Source organism: Papilio polytes, unplaced genomic scaffold, assembly GCF_000836215.1.
Source record: "Papilio polytes unplaced genomic scaffold, Ppol_1.0 DF824169.1, whole genome shotgun sequence".
In the NCBI taxonomy this organism is placed as follows: Eukaryota; Metazoa; Arthropoda; class Insecta; order Lepidoptera; family Papilionidae; genus Papilio; species Papilio polytes.
The window spans coordinates 4,424,266-4,441,861 of NW_013525035.1; the positions used below are offsets into that span (position 1 = coordinate 4,424,266).

General features: G+C 32.6%; 3 protein-coding genes across 6 annotated transcripts in view; all 3 read right to left on the reverse strand.

The window, feature by feature from the left end:
* Window positions 1-4,748: 4,748 nt before the first annotated feature.
* Window positions 4,749-5,330, reverse strand: LOC106111284 (probable metabolite transport protein CsbC). The gene has a single exon (XM_013293310.1). The coding sequence runs from the start codon at window positions 5,328-5,330 to the stop codon at window positions 4,749-4,751; it is 582 nt and encodes a 193-aa protein (XP_013148764.1).
* Window positions 5,331-8,003: 2,673 nt separating this feature from the next.
* LOC106111285 (cathepsin L1-like) lies at window positions 8,004-12,332 on the reverse strand. The gene is made up of 8 exons (XM_013293311.1): window positions 12,027-12,332; window positions 11,010-11,162; window positions 10,027-10,152; window positions 9,475-9,608; window positions 9,217-9,349; window positions 8,947-9,104; window positions 8,554-8,688; window positions 8,004-8,082 (listed from the first exon to the last, which is right to left on the reverse strand). Exons 1-8 carry the CDS (start codon window positions 12,330-12,332, stop codon window positions 8,022-8,024), a joined length of 1,206 nt encoding a protein of 401 aa, XP_013148765.1. The 3' UTR covers window positions 8,004-8,021.
* A 989-nt stretch (window positions 12,333-13,321) lies between these two features.
* LOC106111401 (trehalase) overlaps window positions 13,322-17,596 on the reverse strand; it is a 51,077-nt gene continuing 46,802 nt past the window's right edge. For all 4 annotated transcript variants that reach the window (XM_013293469.1, XM_013293471.1, XM_013293470.1 and 1 more), the window contains exon 15: window positions 13,322-15,422. In XM_013293469.1, the coding sequence (XP_013148923.1) occupies window positions 15,293-15,422 (130 nt within the window). In that variant the 3' untranslated portion in view covers window positions 13,322-15,292. The remainder of the gene's footprint in view (window positions 15,423-17,596) is intronic.

Here is a 17,596-nt window from a genome sequence, read left to right on the forward strand (position 1 = left end):
AGTATATAACGCATCTTCATAAGCAATGCTGTATGTTTTCTCGGCACATAATATCGGTTTTATTGTTATGTAAAACCGTCATATTATAAAGCGTAAACAGACACTTTTTTGTTGCCTAAGATGTCAGCATTTACAGCATATTTTTGAATAATTCTTTTTTTAATAAAAAGCCCTACACTTTCGTCACGCTTTGGACTATAAGTTTTAACGCCATTAAACTTAGGTGGTTAATATTTTGGATAAAAACGCTAATGTGGGAAAGAGACTATAAGTTGCTGCCAACATCAAGGAAGCAAAGTTGTCGTCATGTCATGTCATTTTGACATTTGCTATTGATAATTTGACAGATGTAAATAATAAAATAAAATTTTCATTATTTCATGCGGATGAAGCCGCATGGGAACAGCTAGTTGTTTATAAACTGCAATTAAAAAGTACATCGACACAACTGTTTAGTCGCGCTATGATCCTTATGAGCTTCTTTGGAGGGACACTACTCGATCTTTAGTTATGCAACTAAACAGTTGAATTGGCTGCGAAACAATCGACAATCGCACAACAGTTGTGGAATAATTTAGTCAAAGATGTACGCTCTAATGACCCTTTAAATGCTTTAAGCAGTGGTGAAATAAATTTGAATGAATTGTCACTTGGTTAAGTCGATTTTGGGTGTGCAAGTAAATATATGAGGAAAATTTCATAAAAAAGTTACATCAATTTTGGTACTTTAATAAACAATTTATTCCATATCTGAAGGCCGAATATTGTACTTACATTTACCTTAAGACAGTATCTCGACATCCTAATTTGCGTAAGGTGATATTTAACAAGGATTTAGTATAAAACTATTCAAACTTTATTGCGGCTCGGAGTAAAGACTCAAAATTTAATTTTAGATATGGTCACTAGTGTTATCTTTAACATGTACTACTTGTGTGTAAAATAAGTTTTTACAATTTGTACTTAACAGCGGTAGCCCGCTTTAACGTAGGCAACAAATCTGCAATTGCGGATGTCCATTGGCAGCGATCGCTTCGCCATTTCGACGAATTCTGGTGGCCGCTTGCTCGTTTGCCACCTTATTATATAAAAAGGTTTCGTTTTCTGACTATGTTTTATATCCGCAGTGGGTCCAATTAGCATTAATATACACATACAGTAAAATGTCGAGATATTCTGACAGTGGTAGTGCCCGCTTTAACATCTTAGCACTGTAGGGCCGGCACGCCCCCAGTAATACCACGACCACACAGAAGACAGGCGTGAAATGGAACTAATTCCGTGTTTCGTCTGATGAGTGTGGTGCCGGAGGCCTAGTTTAATTCCCTTTCTCTTTACCACCCTTTTCTTATAAGGAGAGGATGGGAAGAGGAAGTGGATTTGACGGAGGAGGAGATACATACAAAGGGGAGATATCCTCTTTATGTGCGTCTCCTCCTCTGTCGGATAAGGGTAAGCAACGCATCAGCAATTGCAGATGTCTATGGATAGCGGTCGCTTTGCCATTTTGGCGGATTCAGGTATCCGCTTGCTCGTTTGCCATCTTATGTTATAAAAAAAATATTTGTATATCGCCTCCTACGTTTTAATTAAATACAATGAGAAGGAATGTATAGAGTAAAATGATTAAAAATAAAATTATTTTTTATGGAGACATGTCATTGGTTAAATAAGTACAGAAAAGAGACATAAAAAACGATGTCATTTACAATATGTTCTAATTACAATAATTTGAATTTTTCCTATTTTGTAACTTGTTAAAACCTCAAAATGTAAAAACTCCTTCAACATGGATGATTGTCGTCGGAGCCGGTAAAACGTTTGAATGTTTTAATACTTCATGAAGAAGTGAACCCTTTGATAACGATCTTGTCATAAACTGACTTAACCCGTTTCAAATACTCTATGATATCGTACTTGACATTTCACGTGGGTTTACATTGGCATTACAAAGACATTACTATATATTTATTTTTATAGATCACTAGCTGTTCCCATGCGAATTTATCCGCATGGAATTATAAAACACTTTATTTTATTGTTTACATTTGTCAAATTCTCAAAAACAAATGTCAAAATTACCGTTACCATAACCTTTCGTCCTTAATGTTGGCAGCTTGTAGTTTATGGTTCCTTTCCCACATTAAGGTTTTTATTCCCAATTTCTTTACCCCCTAAGTTTAATAGCGTGAAAATATAAAGCCTAGAAAGAGACAGCGATGTTTTAAACTGGACCTTTAGAAGCGTATTTTAGATCTTATAATCGTGTCATCATATTGAATGTTTTTATGTACCCTGTAACATGATGTAAATACAGCGCTGGCTTCAGTACGAGAGTTTTCACTTTGTGTGTGTACACGGTCTGTTTGTATTGTCGATTGCTATCTCACTGCAGTGTACGCAATTTAGTTTTTTCCTTAGGTATCGGAAATACACTTTTCCATAAGGAATAGGTAGAGCAGTTAGCAGTGCAGTACTACAGTAGAACCTCGAAAAGTTAAAGTCCAAGGGAAATACAAAATATTTTAAGTTATAGAGGTTTTAAGTTGTCGAGGGTCTATGTCGTAGATGTTTTTGGCTCTGATGGGAAGGGAACATATTATTTTTTGAAGTTATAGAGGTTTTTTGTATGTTCTTCTGTACTGTTTGAATAGTGTTTTGGTAAAAATGTTCTTTAAAAGTATTCTTAAGTATGTTCTACCCTCGTATGTTACCCTTGCAGGATGACTCCTTTAGGTATATGAATAGGTTTATGTGTGGCTGATTTTTCTTTAAATATACCAACTTTTGCTTGGTCCGTTTAAGTTATACGGAAATATGCGGCGTAACTCTTAACTTTGAGCAGATTTTTTGCGCCTTTTTGCTTCTCCGTTCCGCGTTGCACCAAACTTTAGCACTACTTATAGAGAAATGAATGTTTAAGTATGTTGGTTTGAAAATTATTCTCGTCTCGCTTTAAGTTATAACTTTAAGGTGTATTCATTTTACTGTTTTAATCGTAACATAATATTAGGTTATATTAGATTACCTTTTTTATATAAAGTGGTAAATTAACAAGCGGGTAACTTATAAGATAACTGTTACCCGAAGACATGCTACAACAAAATAAACAAAGGAATGTGTTACCTTATTGGTCAGAGAAAAGAATATATTAAAAAGAGGTTTTTCCTCCTTTCTGTATCTATTTATCCTCTTCTTTGTCCACTCTATAGACCTCCCTTATCTATAATTTACTAGATGTTTGCGTGCGGCTTCATCCGCATGAAATTATAAATTTATTGTTTGCATCTGTCAAATTCTCAATTGCAAATGTCAAAATGACATAACATATCAAACCATGGCAACCTTGCTTCCTTGATGTTGGCAACTTATGGTCTCTTTCCCACATTCGGGTTTTTATCCAAAATATTTACCTCCTAAGTTTAACGGCATGAAAATATATAGCCTAAAGCGTGAAGTATGTGTAGGACTTTTTTTTATTAAAAAAATAGTTATTTGAAAATATGCTGTGATTGCGGACATCTTAGGCAACAAAGAAGTGTATGTTTACGCTTTATTATAATAGTATAGATTAGGAAATGGAAGGAAAGGAAAAAACTGGAAGTTTAAGTTGATCTTATTGAAATTAAACTCGTATCTTAAAATTAGTAGTAAAAATTTTTTAAGAACTGACGAATTTCTGAGCAAAACCATAGTGTAATGCTAGTTAACGTCCACTTACCTGTCGACAAAGCCATGGTCCTTTACAGCACATTATAATATAAATAAACTAACACTTGTACTAGTAACAAATAGATTAACAAATTAAGAACACATTTTTGTTCCCAAACTTGTTTTATTTCGACATATTGCTTCAGATAATCTTCGGATAAATCGCGTTACATTTAAAACAGACAATAGCTATTTGTTTTGGAAAACAGTTGAGAAAGTAACGGTTATTTTGGCAGATAAATTTGTTATTTTGCCCCCTTCTCATATATAAAAAAAAACCTACAAGGGTATTGTTTTTTTTTCGGATACGTTTATGACATTTTGTAACCTGTTCGTTTTTATTAAGGTGACAGGAGGTCATCGACGCAAAATTTGCCTAAAGACAGCAAAATAAACGAATATCGATCGGTGAAAGGTTGTTTACATAACAATTTACGTCCTGTTATTTAAATAAATTTTCACTATGATATCTTAGACATTTACAAACTAAAGTCAATTTTAGCTAAAACAAATAATATATTGTGACTTAGTTTCTTACAAAAATGAATAGCAACTTTTTTCGATTATTAATTATTGCTAATATATTCTTATAGGGGATGTAAAATTTATGTGAATTTAAAACCGCTAAGAATTCAAGTTTAATAGTTATAAAAATGATAATGTTAACATGAAATTAAGGACTAGATTTTAATGGTTTTCTAAAATTATATTATCAAGAGAAAGTTTGTTTGAAATTTCGTAACAATTTTAAATTTTGCGTAACTAATTTTTATCGAGTGAACTTTTGACAGAACGTATTTTTTTACTCTATTTTTCTCTATGGATATATAACTGATAATTTACATAGATACTAAATATTTGTGGCGATTTTGAATACAGACCACTGTTTGTTATAATATACGAATGAATTTCATATTGTTGTCTCTCTTTTTCAAGGAATGTGAAAAGAATAACTATAGTTTTTGTAAAGGTAAAAACATGTTTGTATTTAACTAATCTGTAATTATAAAGATTTAATATTTCTCATTGAATTCTTATCAATTCTTTGTCGTTACATTAGAAAGCATCAACTCAATCTCAACTTCAGATCTTGTGACTCCTTTTATTCCATCTTCTATATCTTGCAAACTCTTATCCTTAGTTTCTGGTAGAATATAAAATAATACAATTAAACAGAAAGTAACACATATACTAAATATAAAATAAGTACCACCTATACCTATTTTTACCATCAGTAAAGGTACAATTTTCATTGTGATTGCGTAAAACAAAGTGAACGTAATACCAGTTGTGAGCGAACCTATAGCTCTGTGGTCCAAAGGAAATATCTCCATAGATATTGTAAAAGCGACTGGTATCAAACCAACAGTACTAACAAAACTATGTAATAATATTAAAAAAGGTGTAACCCAATTAACTAATAAAGATTCTTTTAATGCTTCAGATAAACAAACAGAGTACATCAAAGTTATAGACACGGCGCCAAATTTAAACAATATAGTTCGTCTTTTAAATATTTTTATAACTAAAGTTGATATACATAGAGCTAGAATTATTAAACAATCAGCTATTATCGAACAATATATCGCAATGTATTTGTCACCAGTTAATTCAATCATTATTTGGGTGACATAACCTAAAAGAAAATATCGTCCACTGAAATCTACTGCTATTGTTGCCAGTGTAGCGATTATAAAAGGAATTATAAAATCTCTTTTAAATAGTTTTTTAACTAACATTTTCGTATCATTTTTTTGCAATTGACTCACATTTCTTCTTTCCATTTGTGTTAATATTAATAATTTCATTTCTCGTTGACTTTCTTCAGAGTCGCCATAGTACCATTCGAACGATTTCTTACAATCAGAATATTGTCCTTTTAACGCGTAAAAATATGGACTTTCCGGACAGAATAGTATTATCAATATTGTCAAAACATGTGGGATTATTGCTATTTCAGCTATTTGCCTCCAATTATAAGAGAGAGCAAGAAAATGACATAATAACGAACCAAATGATAGGGCAGTTTTTTTTATAGTTAAGAATACTCCGCGTCTCTTACGATGTGTGAATTCGCTGATTGTAAATGCAATTACGAATATCCCAGCTATGTTAAAACCTTGTATACTTTTTGCTATTAGTAACATAGTAATACTTTTACTGAAATACATTAAAATCCATCCAATTATAATACAAATCTGAAACAGAATGTTGACAGGCTTTCTCCCTAAACTTTGTATCAACGGAGAGAAAATGAAAAATCCAATCACACCAGAAAATCCTTGGATTGAAGCTGAAACAAATGCAATTAATAAATACCAGATTCAAAACTACTACAATATTGTCAATGCAAAAGTTTGGATGAATGGATGTTGGTTAGAGTTTCTAGCTTAAACTGCTGGACGTATCTCCATGATATTTGGCATACATGTAGAGAATAATCTGGAAGAACACATAGGCTACTTACTTTTTTAATTCCATGCAGACGGAGTCGCCGGCGAAGTCTAGTTTGATATAAAATACAGCTATGATTACTTAGAGTAGCTTTTCCTATCTTTATTCCACTTTATGTGGTGTAGTTCCAACAGGTTTTTGTCTTTCAAATATTATTTCTTTTTAGTTAAATTTTCTTTTCTATTAGTTACTTACCTATCCAAGAGGCTTGATCGATCGTGGCTTTAATATCGGTGGCATTTGGAGATAAGATAGCAGCGTTGAGGGCGCTAGGGTGCGCTAAACTAATTCCTAATCCGAGTGAGTAGAAACTACCTGATGTTAATACGAGCATCTGAAAAGCGAAATCTTTGTAGGTAGAAAGTGACATCAAAGAATATGTATATATACTATTTAAGCTTTGATTGTAGGTAGAAAAAGACATCAAAGAGTAGAATTATTTAATTTTTTTTTTAAATTGGTCATTTAATTTTAAAAATAATATAATTTATTAACGACAAATACCCATATATTTTTACTATTAAACTGGAAAAAAAATACTTTTAATATTTACTTACCTGTGGCCAAAATGTTGGATCATTTGAACACCACATTTTAGGATATTTTAATTTTTTTTCACATTATTTCAAGCAGACCACTTTTATGTACCGGTAACAATTATCAATACACCTAAAGTATGTCAGAGAATTAATACATGTTAGTAAACTGCTTTAGATAATGAAATAATTAAGGAAAATTATGTGTTTCTTAAAATTATCATCCAATTTATTTTTAAACATAACTGTATAAGTTATGGCCATATTTTGTAGTAAATATTAAATTTAACGTATAGGCAGTTCAAGTAATAGAAGTAAAACTAACTGTACGCATTATTATTTTTAATATATCTATACTATTATAAAGAGGAAAGATATGTATTTTCATATGTATAGAAATAACTCAAAAACTACTGAGCCGATTTTATAAATTCTTTCACCGTTAGAAAGGTAATTTATCTGTGAGTAACACACATGTTTTTTTATTATTTGTTTCTGCTCTAATCGACGGAAAACCGTATTTCTTTGTAATAAGCTGTTAAGGGTATTGATGTATCAAAAATTTTCATACAAAATAAAAAAGGTAGAAAGCGATGAAAGCTAGATAAAAAGGAAAATACGATTTCTCGTTTAGATTCATTTTATCTGAATATATTTAGAATATTCATTGAATCGGAAAGATATCCACGAATTGAGATCTTATTAGAGATTTATCCGATATTTTGCATTAAAGTGTACACTGGGGAGCAAAAATACTGTTCTATTTTCTATTCAAGTTATTAAGAACGATCTCTAAAATTAAGAATACGAATTATTCATTAGAAAATCTAAATTTTAATATGTATTAAGGTTTGCTCTGCGTTTGTATAGAAACAATAGAATGGAACATTGTTATCTGTCTGTAGGGTTGTTTGTGATTGAAACAAAAAAACTAGTTATTAAAAAATGTATATTTTAGAAGATACATTCACTTATTATCTTTTTTAATATCTATCAAGGTTTACCAACTTGTTTGTAAATACCTGTGTGTAAAGGGGCCAGCTGAAAACCAGCGCAGGAACGGTCTGCGCCGTCTCTGCATTAGCTGAGCTTGCCGGCTTTTTCCCACATTTTTTTTTACTGGCTTTAAGTTTAATGTATGTAAGATTTCATTTGTAGCTTGTTTTTGTATAATAAAAGTCCTATTTATTAATTTGTTTATTTATTTATTTATTTATTTATTTATTTATTTATTTATTTATTTATTTATTTATTTATTTATTTATTTATTTATTTATTTATTTATTTATGTAAGTCTAACGATTCAATGTATTTATTTGTTTACAATTCAACGTACATCGCCATATTAGAAACGCCACATGTGTTTAAACCTCGACGTATTCTGAAACAAAATGATCTATACTATTGTAATAAAGCCTAAACTCACTTCTTTGTTGCCTAAGATGTTAGCAATGACAGCATATTTTTGAACAAACCTTTATTTAATAAAAAGCCCTACACTTACGTCACGCTAGGCTATATATTTTCACGCCATCAAACTTAGAGGGTAAATATTTTGGATAAAAACCCTAATAAAGAGACCATAAGTCGCTGCCAACATCGAGAAAGCAAGATTGCCAAGGTTTGTCATTTTGAGATATGGTATTGATAATTTGACAAATGTAAACAATAAAATAAAAATTTCATAATTTCATGCGATGAAGCCGCACGGGAACAGCTAGTTATTAAATAATGCACTAGCAATCCTAGCTTTAGTATTCTTATTGTAATATTTGTACAAAAACTATTAAAAAATAAATAAATAATAACTTGAAACGTTTTTTTTTTAAATCGTGGGTGATGTGTGTCTTACCTGATATACCCGTCTTCCCCCCACTTCCGGCCCCACCAGTTAAGCAGCAACCAGTACTGGGGTGTGTATCCCACAAGCAGCATAGCATGGTTCATACGCCACGGCACGCAGAAGGGATCGTCGTAGATACCGCTCCTGTAAATATACTTAATTCTAAAAAAAGCTGAATTTAGGAAATGTCTGAGTCAAAGGCAAGACAAAACAAACCAGGATCTATCGCCTTTGTCGTTTTATCTCAACTTACAATGGGGAAACTATTTTTGTCTTGACGATGTTTGGCGTTCCCTAACTTCGGCACTATCTATCTGCGTTTTTAATATAAAAAACAAGACCACAAAGATTTACAGGAATAAATACAATAAATTATTCTCTCCTAGCTTCCATCATAATTACCTATAAAGCTGGAATGTAATAGGCGCAGCATTTACAGCAACAGCGAGTGGGCCAATGTTGGCCAGAGCGCTTTCAATTGCCGCTTCATTACGCGCCGGCAGCGCCGCCCAGCGGCGAGGGCGTACACGAACTGTTCCCCAACTGTGGCAACGACCTTTCTAGAAGAGAGTAGCCACAGAACATTTAACGTTACTTACGATCATAAACAGCTGAAAGCGATCTAGAAGTGATTATTTTTTTTAGCCTATAAGCAGATGTCGGTTGTTATACCTTCCCACGGTATGGGTATTTCGTTTCTCTGGCTAGTCCCTCCCTGGCTGCGTATCTGAAGGCAGCCTGTAAAGAGCCACCATTGCAGCCCTGGTTGCCATCTTCATAGCTGCAGTCCACTATCTGTTGAGGACTGTGAACACAGTCGATTTTGTTGTGTAATGGACGACCAAGTAAAAAAGTGATCTACACTAGCGCCACTTAGATTAAAATCTACATAAGCTATGCTAAAATTATCCTTATTAGAATTTTTGATACCTCAGTTCATCCCATTTTCTATGTTTGTTGTAGAGTTGCGCTTGAATCGCGTGTGTAACAGCGAAGGCGTAGCACGCGCCGCACCGCCATTGTTCCTCGCGACGTGGTTTGAAGCCCAGGTCACGCCAGTCCAACTATATAGAGATAATACATACAGATTGAGAGGTTAAATTCCTGCAAATGAGACAACTACAAAGAGGGTTTGAAAGGTCCCGCTTAACTCCACCGACCTCGATTACAATAAGCAAATAACATTTTTAATTATTTAGGTATGGAAGAGTACACCGGTACAGGTAGACCTAGAAAGAGATGGATGGATTGCGTGAAAGGTGACACGATCAAGAAGGGAGTGATGACTAAGATGACAGATTATAGAGTTACGTAGAGACCCTACGGGAGTAGGATAAGAAGGAAGATGATGATTTTTTAACTTTAGTTATCTTTGGAACTTCTTGATACTTTCTACCCGACTAAGGAAGTTATTTTTAATTTATTATTTAAAGGGCCTGACTTAAGAAGAAATTATTGCGTTACAATCGTATTATAACTTACCGATCTTGGTACTTTATGATGGCGGAAACTTCTATACCCGACTCTACTATAGTCTCTAGCTGGATCAAACAGAGGGATTGTAGATATTTGTAGCTTCAAGATTCCACTAATGTAATCGTTTACATGCTGAAATAAAAATACAGGAATATTTTTTTTACGATTTATGGTGTCGAAAGCGGTCACTGGAGGGGACGCACGGAAAGATTTTTCCCCCTACTTATGCGTCCAATCCGACTCCAAATTCTTGTACGAAAAGGGTGGAAAAGGGAAGAGGTCTAAAATTAGGCCTCAAGCACCTGGACAGTGGACAAAATGCGGTTGCGGTGGTTGTGGTATTACACTACCTACCACAGTTAAAAATAATTACCATACTAAAGTTAATATTTACTTCTAAAGCAGTAGAAATTACATATGTCGGGTTTCAAAGGATGTGAAATAAATAAAACAAAAATGAAAAGATAACTTAAGAACTTTTTAGATAAGACTAGCTTTCGCCTGCGACTCCGTCCGCGTGGAATTAAAAAAAAACAAAACCAAGTAGCCTATGTGTTTTTCCAGACTATCCTCTACATCCTTATCAAATTTCATCGAAAGCGGTTTAGCCGTTTAGGCTACAAACTCTAACAAACATCCATCCATCCATCCATCCATCTAAACTTTCGCATTTATAATATTATAGTATGATTAGTATGATAGTTTGAAACTAAATTGATCTAATAATCAAACTATGCCTAACTTGTAAGACGTTGTTTTAACCTTTTTTTACTTACTATAACTAAATCATACTAATATTGTAAATGCGAAAGTTAAGATGAATGGATGTTTGTTACAGTTTGTAGCCTTAACGGCTGAACGGATTTCGATGAAATTTGGCATAGACTTAGAGGACAGTCAGGAAGAACACTTATGCTACTCAGTTTAAATTCTATGCGGACGGAGTCGCGGGCGAAAGTAATTAAATAAATAAGATTGCATAGACTTACCCAATCTCCGAAATGGTTTAGTTGCAAGGAATAAGATATCTTCCCGGATAAATATTCTCTGTTATGTTTCGCCACAAGTTGCAGGTTTTGGAGCCAAGTTGTTTTAGCTACTGTCTCATGATGGTTAGTTTCGTATGATTTATTGAATACTGTCTATAATAAAACAACTGTTAGATATATAACTTTAAACTGTCGTGGTTTTTACAAATGTAATGTTCGTAACTCAAACGTTCACGGGCTGACTCAACAGTCAGTGAACATGCCGCATACAACTGTGCCGAAACATCGGGAGCTAAAACAATTCACGCGTGGTAAGAAACCCGTATCTTACGAGCATTACAATTGTTAGATAACTTCTTTTAGGAACCGTTAAATTTGTTAGTAGGTAAACATTTATAGTCTGTAGGAGACAGGCTTATAGTCTTTGTTTAATTCCACATGTAAGCAGTCATACTAACATTAAATTATAAATGCGAAAGTTTAGATGGATGGATGGATAGATGGATGTTTGTTAGCGTTTGTAGCCTAAACGGCTGATCGGATCTCCATGAAATTTGGCACAGGTTTAGAGCATAGTCTGGAAGAACACATAGACTACTTTTTATTCCGGAAATAGTTACGGTTCCCGTGGGATTCATTAATTTAGTTTTTTAATGTTTACTCGATCATTCTGCAACAGTTCAACATATCTTATTGAAATTTGGCACAGATATAAAACAAAGTCTGAAGTACACATGGGATAAGCTTCATCCCCGAGAAATGTCCGGTTCCCGAATACGTAGCTTTTTGTAATTTATATAGTTCGTATGTTTTCTAATACCACGCGGACGAAGTCGCGGGCAACAGCTCGTACTAACATAAATGCGAAAGTTTAGATGAATGTTTGTTAGTTTGTAGCCTAAACTACTAAACGGATTTCGATGAAATTTGGCCTAGATGTAGAGGACCGTCTGGAAGAACACATAGGCTATTTATTTTTGTTTATTCTCGGGCGTAAGTTAGTAATAAAAATCTTACTTTGTACTCCATCCAATGTTCTTCGGGTACATCTTCATGTATCAATAAACTGCTTACATGTTTTTCTAAATGTTTTACTCTCAGACCACATTTACTTACGTTATAATTGTTTAGAATATCACCAAATCTTTCATTTTTTATTAAAAAATTCACAGTTTTGTTCACAAAATTATCAATTTCCAGGTCGCATCTTCGTTGTCTTATTTTATATTGATTTAAAATAGATTTAATTTTATCTGTGCCTTCTTTTAATTTTAAATTACAATTTACTAAAGTTATTTGTATTAATATGTGGATTAAATTCATTTTTACTTTTTGAGGTTATAATGTAACTAATTTAGATTATATGTGGACTGTAATGTTATTGGAAAGTAATTCGATATTTAGCCGAGTAAGCTAAAATATGCAACATATTTATTACGAGTTCATTGTCTCAATGTTGTCTCTTTCTTTCCAAAGAGAATGAAAAGGACGGCAATATTTTGACTCAACATATTACTAATATTATAAATGCGAAAGTTTAGATGGATGTTTGTTAGTTTGTAGCCTAAACTGAACGGATCTCGATGAAATGTGGATGTAGAGGATAGTCTGGAAGAATACAACATACTTACTACATTAGAAGCTCGATAAGTTAAAGTCCAAGGGAAACAAAATATTTTAAGTTATAGAGGTTTTAAGTTATCAAGGGTCTATGTTGTAGAGGGTTTGGGCTCTGATGGGAAGGGAACATATTGTTTTTTAAAGTTATAGCGGTTTAAAGTTACCAAGGTTTGAGTTATCGAGGTTCTACTTATTTTTTTATTACACGCGGAAGTCACGTGCGTAAGCTAGTTTAGTATTGTTAAGTTTTAATTTATAGTAACTATACCCATGTGGTCAGGCGATAATCTAGGCTAAGTCTAGATGGTACTTTTTAATATTTTTTTTTATTTATAGACTTTTTAATTTTTTATGTCTATGGAGAGGAACTACTGGGGGTTAAAGTATGTAAAAAGAACAAAAATAAAATATGATAATACATTTACTAAATCTTTCCATCTATTTACAAAATTTCTAGTCATAAAACAATATTTATAATTTACTAACGGCCTAATACTGAAACGACATTAACTGTGTCATAATAAATCCAAATTCCATTGAAATTCTGATCTGTCAGATTGCAAACATTTTTTGAAGTCGAGTTGGTTTCAGTATTCGACCGTAATTTTGTCAAAATGACGCTTGGATTGTTAATTTAAAATATCTCTTAGTGTCATATAGGTTTTCATTGAAATTTTTACACTAAAATAAAAATGGGACAAGAGATGTCCTAAAATTGTAATTTTAAGAATATATAATCAATAGAGTTTTTATTTTTTTATGATTGCGTTATTCCAAAGCGCCATTTCAATCTATATATTTTATACATTTGACAATAGAAGAATGAATGGCGTGGCTGAAATCATATTTAAAAATAAATGCAAACGAACTATTTACACCATTTAAAATTATAATAAAAAACGAAAAAAATTCTCTACTTACAACTAATAACAAATACAATCTAATAATACTCAGTTAATACCCTAAAATAAAACTGCAAAGGGATAAAGTTATAAGGTTTTAAAATAACTTATCTGCTCGGAACATTGGGCCATAAAGATATTTGAAAAGTTGTACACGAGTTTATTCAAAGTTAACATATCCAAAAGAAACATTAATAATGTCTCTTCGTATACGTTTAATAACCATATTTATAATCTCAGAAATAAATTCCTTTTAAGAGCTCAATATTATAAAATTGCTATATTAAAAGTGATTGTATAACCCATCTGTCGAAAGAGTTACATCTCTCCAGAGACATTTTCTAAAGAGGCTCTCCGGAGACATCTCCAGAGAGTCTCTCTCCAGATACATTCTCCAAAGCGACTGTCTCCAAGAGCTCTCTCCGGAGAGACTCTCTCCAGATACATTCTCCAAAGCGACTGTCTCCAAGAGCTCTCTCCGGAGAGACTCTCTCCAGATACACTCTTCAAAGGCTATCTCCAAAGACTCTCTTCAGATACACTCTCCAAAGAGTCTCCAGAGAGATTCTCTCCAGAAAGTCGCTCTACAGAGATGTAACTGTTTAAATCAGAAGGCTCTTTTACAATAAAATCTAACTAAACTGCGAAAATTAACAATATTTAACTGTTACCGGTTTTAAAATTAAGAAATATGATTTCAGAACGCCATATTACTGATATTACATTGTTAATAACTTGTATTGAATATGTCTGTTATACAAGTTTTTTGACAAATCTGTATATTGCTTTGAAAGAAAATTGAGCTATAGATTAACTAAATATCAATATATTTAAATAAATCACGATACTGAAATGTATTTAACATGATAAGGCAACCCTTAACTCCAAATTAAATTACATTTTTGACATCTGATTGTAAGCGGCAATTGCGAAGCATTTAATATTACTTTCAGTACTCGACAGTTATTTAATTATAATTAAATATGTTAGCTAAATCACTTGCCCAAAAGTGTTTATAAAGTCAATATACAGGATGTTATTTTTATGGTGCAAATATATTTGGAGATTGTAAGAGAAAAGACGTCAAATCACAGCCATACTGAACAGAAAAATGTATTCATAAAAAAATAAAAGACAATTGAAATTGAGAATCTTTACGTTAAGAAATTTATGATATTTTCTGTCACACTCTATATAGCTATCTCTTTTCATTCGTAACTCTATATTTGAAAGAAATATTTGCACCGGTTTGTATTCCCGTAATTATTTTAATCACTTGATAATAGTATATTTTCTCTTATTTCTATTTATATACACAAAAATACATATTCTTCACAGCATTTGACAGAACTGACACTAAACAGTTAAACCAAAAATGTGTTTAAAATTATACAGCGTCAACCCCTACCATTTACTTCTCGATCAAACTAACTAAACTCGAACCTTACTCAGCAATTTGATTGCTTTTAATAATGCATTATAAGTTCTCACGTTGGTTATTTTTTTAAATAGTTACTAAAAGCTTTAAATTGAAAAGATGTACCGGTTACTTCCATATTAAATCGTAATTTTTAATACCAGAAAAGTTAACTAAGATAACATTTTCGTTTGATTCGTCGACAAGATAGAATTCAAATACAAAAGATAATTGTAGTTTATACGTGAGAACTTATATTAAATCTAGTAATACCATAAACCAGTTATTCTTTCGCTAATTTTATAAATACAATTCGAGTTACCATGGTAGGGGTGATTTCCAATTCACCGCTGTCTCGGGTTCGATGATCCGTTCATACTTCTCAATTCTGTGTACGGTCTCCGCGACAACAACTTGAGATCCTCCCCTCCGGTCAGGGTAATATAGTCCTTCCTCTTCCAGTATACCATAAGTCTGTAATAGGAAAAGTTTACGATCAGAAAAAATACAGAAATAAGATCGTGGATGGCTACAAAGGAAGAGGAAGACCGAGGAAAGTATGGATGGATTGTGTGAAAGAGGAAAGGAGTGGATTCAGATATGACGGCTGATAGAGATGTATGGAAGAGCAGCACATACTGTGCCGACCCTCCGTAAGGGATAAGGGCAAGTGGATGATGACGTCTAACCATACGGGATCACCTTTAACCCTCAAATACCTGAAGTTTCTTTGATATCGGGATAATCGATTTTATTTTAATATTAAGCTTGATGTTACCTTTGACTGATAATCTTCAAGTTAGAAAACAAAACGGAGCATATCACAAAATAAATAAAAATAACGTTTTTTTTTTAACTTTTTTTCCCCCTTTAGTAAAAATAAGTAAAGGGTATACTTATTCATTTTGTAATACGATATAAAAAATCAGGTTTTGAGGGTTGATAGTATTAGAATTTTCCCTACTAGGGGTTTGGAGAAATTAAGACGTAAAAAGTTAGGTAGGTATGGGCATGTTATGAGGAAAGAATCGCATGTAACAAGAAAGACGTTAGTTATGAGGGTACACCGATAGAGGTAGAAATAGAAAGAGATGGATTGCGTGAAAAGTGACATGATCAAGAAGGGAGTGACTGAGATGACGGATAGAGTTATTTGGAGGATGAGAAAACGCCCTATGGGAGTAGGATAAAGTAGGGTGATAAGTATTTTTCTACTCTAAAGGGTATTGACTTAGTTGTTTGATATTAAAAATATTTGTCTTATCATATAGATAAAAATATACACTTAGGGCCTGTCCCACCAAAATTGTAAATTGTCTGATAACAATCCAACTTGTAAAATATGTGATCGATATATCGGATTTTATTCTTATCTGACAGTGACTTCATTAAATGTCAGACTATGTTCTTTTTGAACAGTGACGTCATTTATGAGCTATCTGTGCTATCAGCCAGTTGTGGGACAAGCCATAATTATAAATGAGGCACATTAAAATTCTTGAAACTAATCTATTCATCAAGACTAATATAATAAAGCGTAAACACACACTTCTTTGCTGCCTAAGATGTCAGCAATCACAACATATTTTCTAATAACTCTTCTTTAAATAAAAAGCCCTACATTTACATCACGCTTTAGGCTATATATTTTTACGACGTTAAACTTACGGATAAATATTTAGGATAAAAATCCTAATGTGGGAAAGATACCATAAGTTATTGCCAACATCAAGGAAGCAAGGTTGTCATGGTTTGTCATCGTCATGCCATTATGACATTTGCAATTGATAATTTGAATAATGTGAACAATAAAAAGATTTTTTTATAATTATATGCGGTTGAAGTCGCATGGGAACAGCTAGTATTTGATCAAATTGATTTGTAATTAATATTCTAATGGTTACATTTCAATATAATGAATTCTTTAACGTGGATAAGACCAATAATAGTTATAATGAATAATATTAGATAAAATGATTACTGTAATAAACCTCTTGATATACAGTGTATTACTCATTTATCTGTCATTAACCATATTTATTTCTATACTATTATAATAAAGCGTAAACACACACTTCTTTGTTGCCTAAGATGTCAGCAATAACAGCATATTTTTGAATAATTCTTTCTTTAATAAAAAGCCCTACACTTACGACACGCTTTAGGCTATATATTTTCACGCTATTAAACTTAGGAGGAAAATCATTTGAAAAAAACTTTCACGTTGGAAAGGGACCATAAACAAGCTGCCAATATTAAGGAAGCAATGTTTTTATGGTTCCGTATTTAGACATTTGCAATTGAGAATTTGACAAATGTAAACAATACAATATCTTTGATGTGGATGAAGCCGCACGGGAACAGCTAGTCTTATATAAAATACATGTTTTTGTATAACAGAAGAACGCGAAAATCGATTTTCTTTTTTCCTCACATATCGAAAATATGACCTATCGTTTAAAAGTCGATTAATTTGTAGTCGTTTTCATACAAAATATTCTATAGATTTATTATTGGGTTCTTAAGTGGTAAAGTAATATATGAAATATAAAGAGATAAATAACAAGAAAGAATCATCAACAGCTCACTATACGTCCCCACCGAGGGGCTCGGAACCTATCCTAAGCAAGGGGTAACTAGGCCATAGT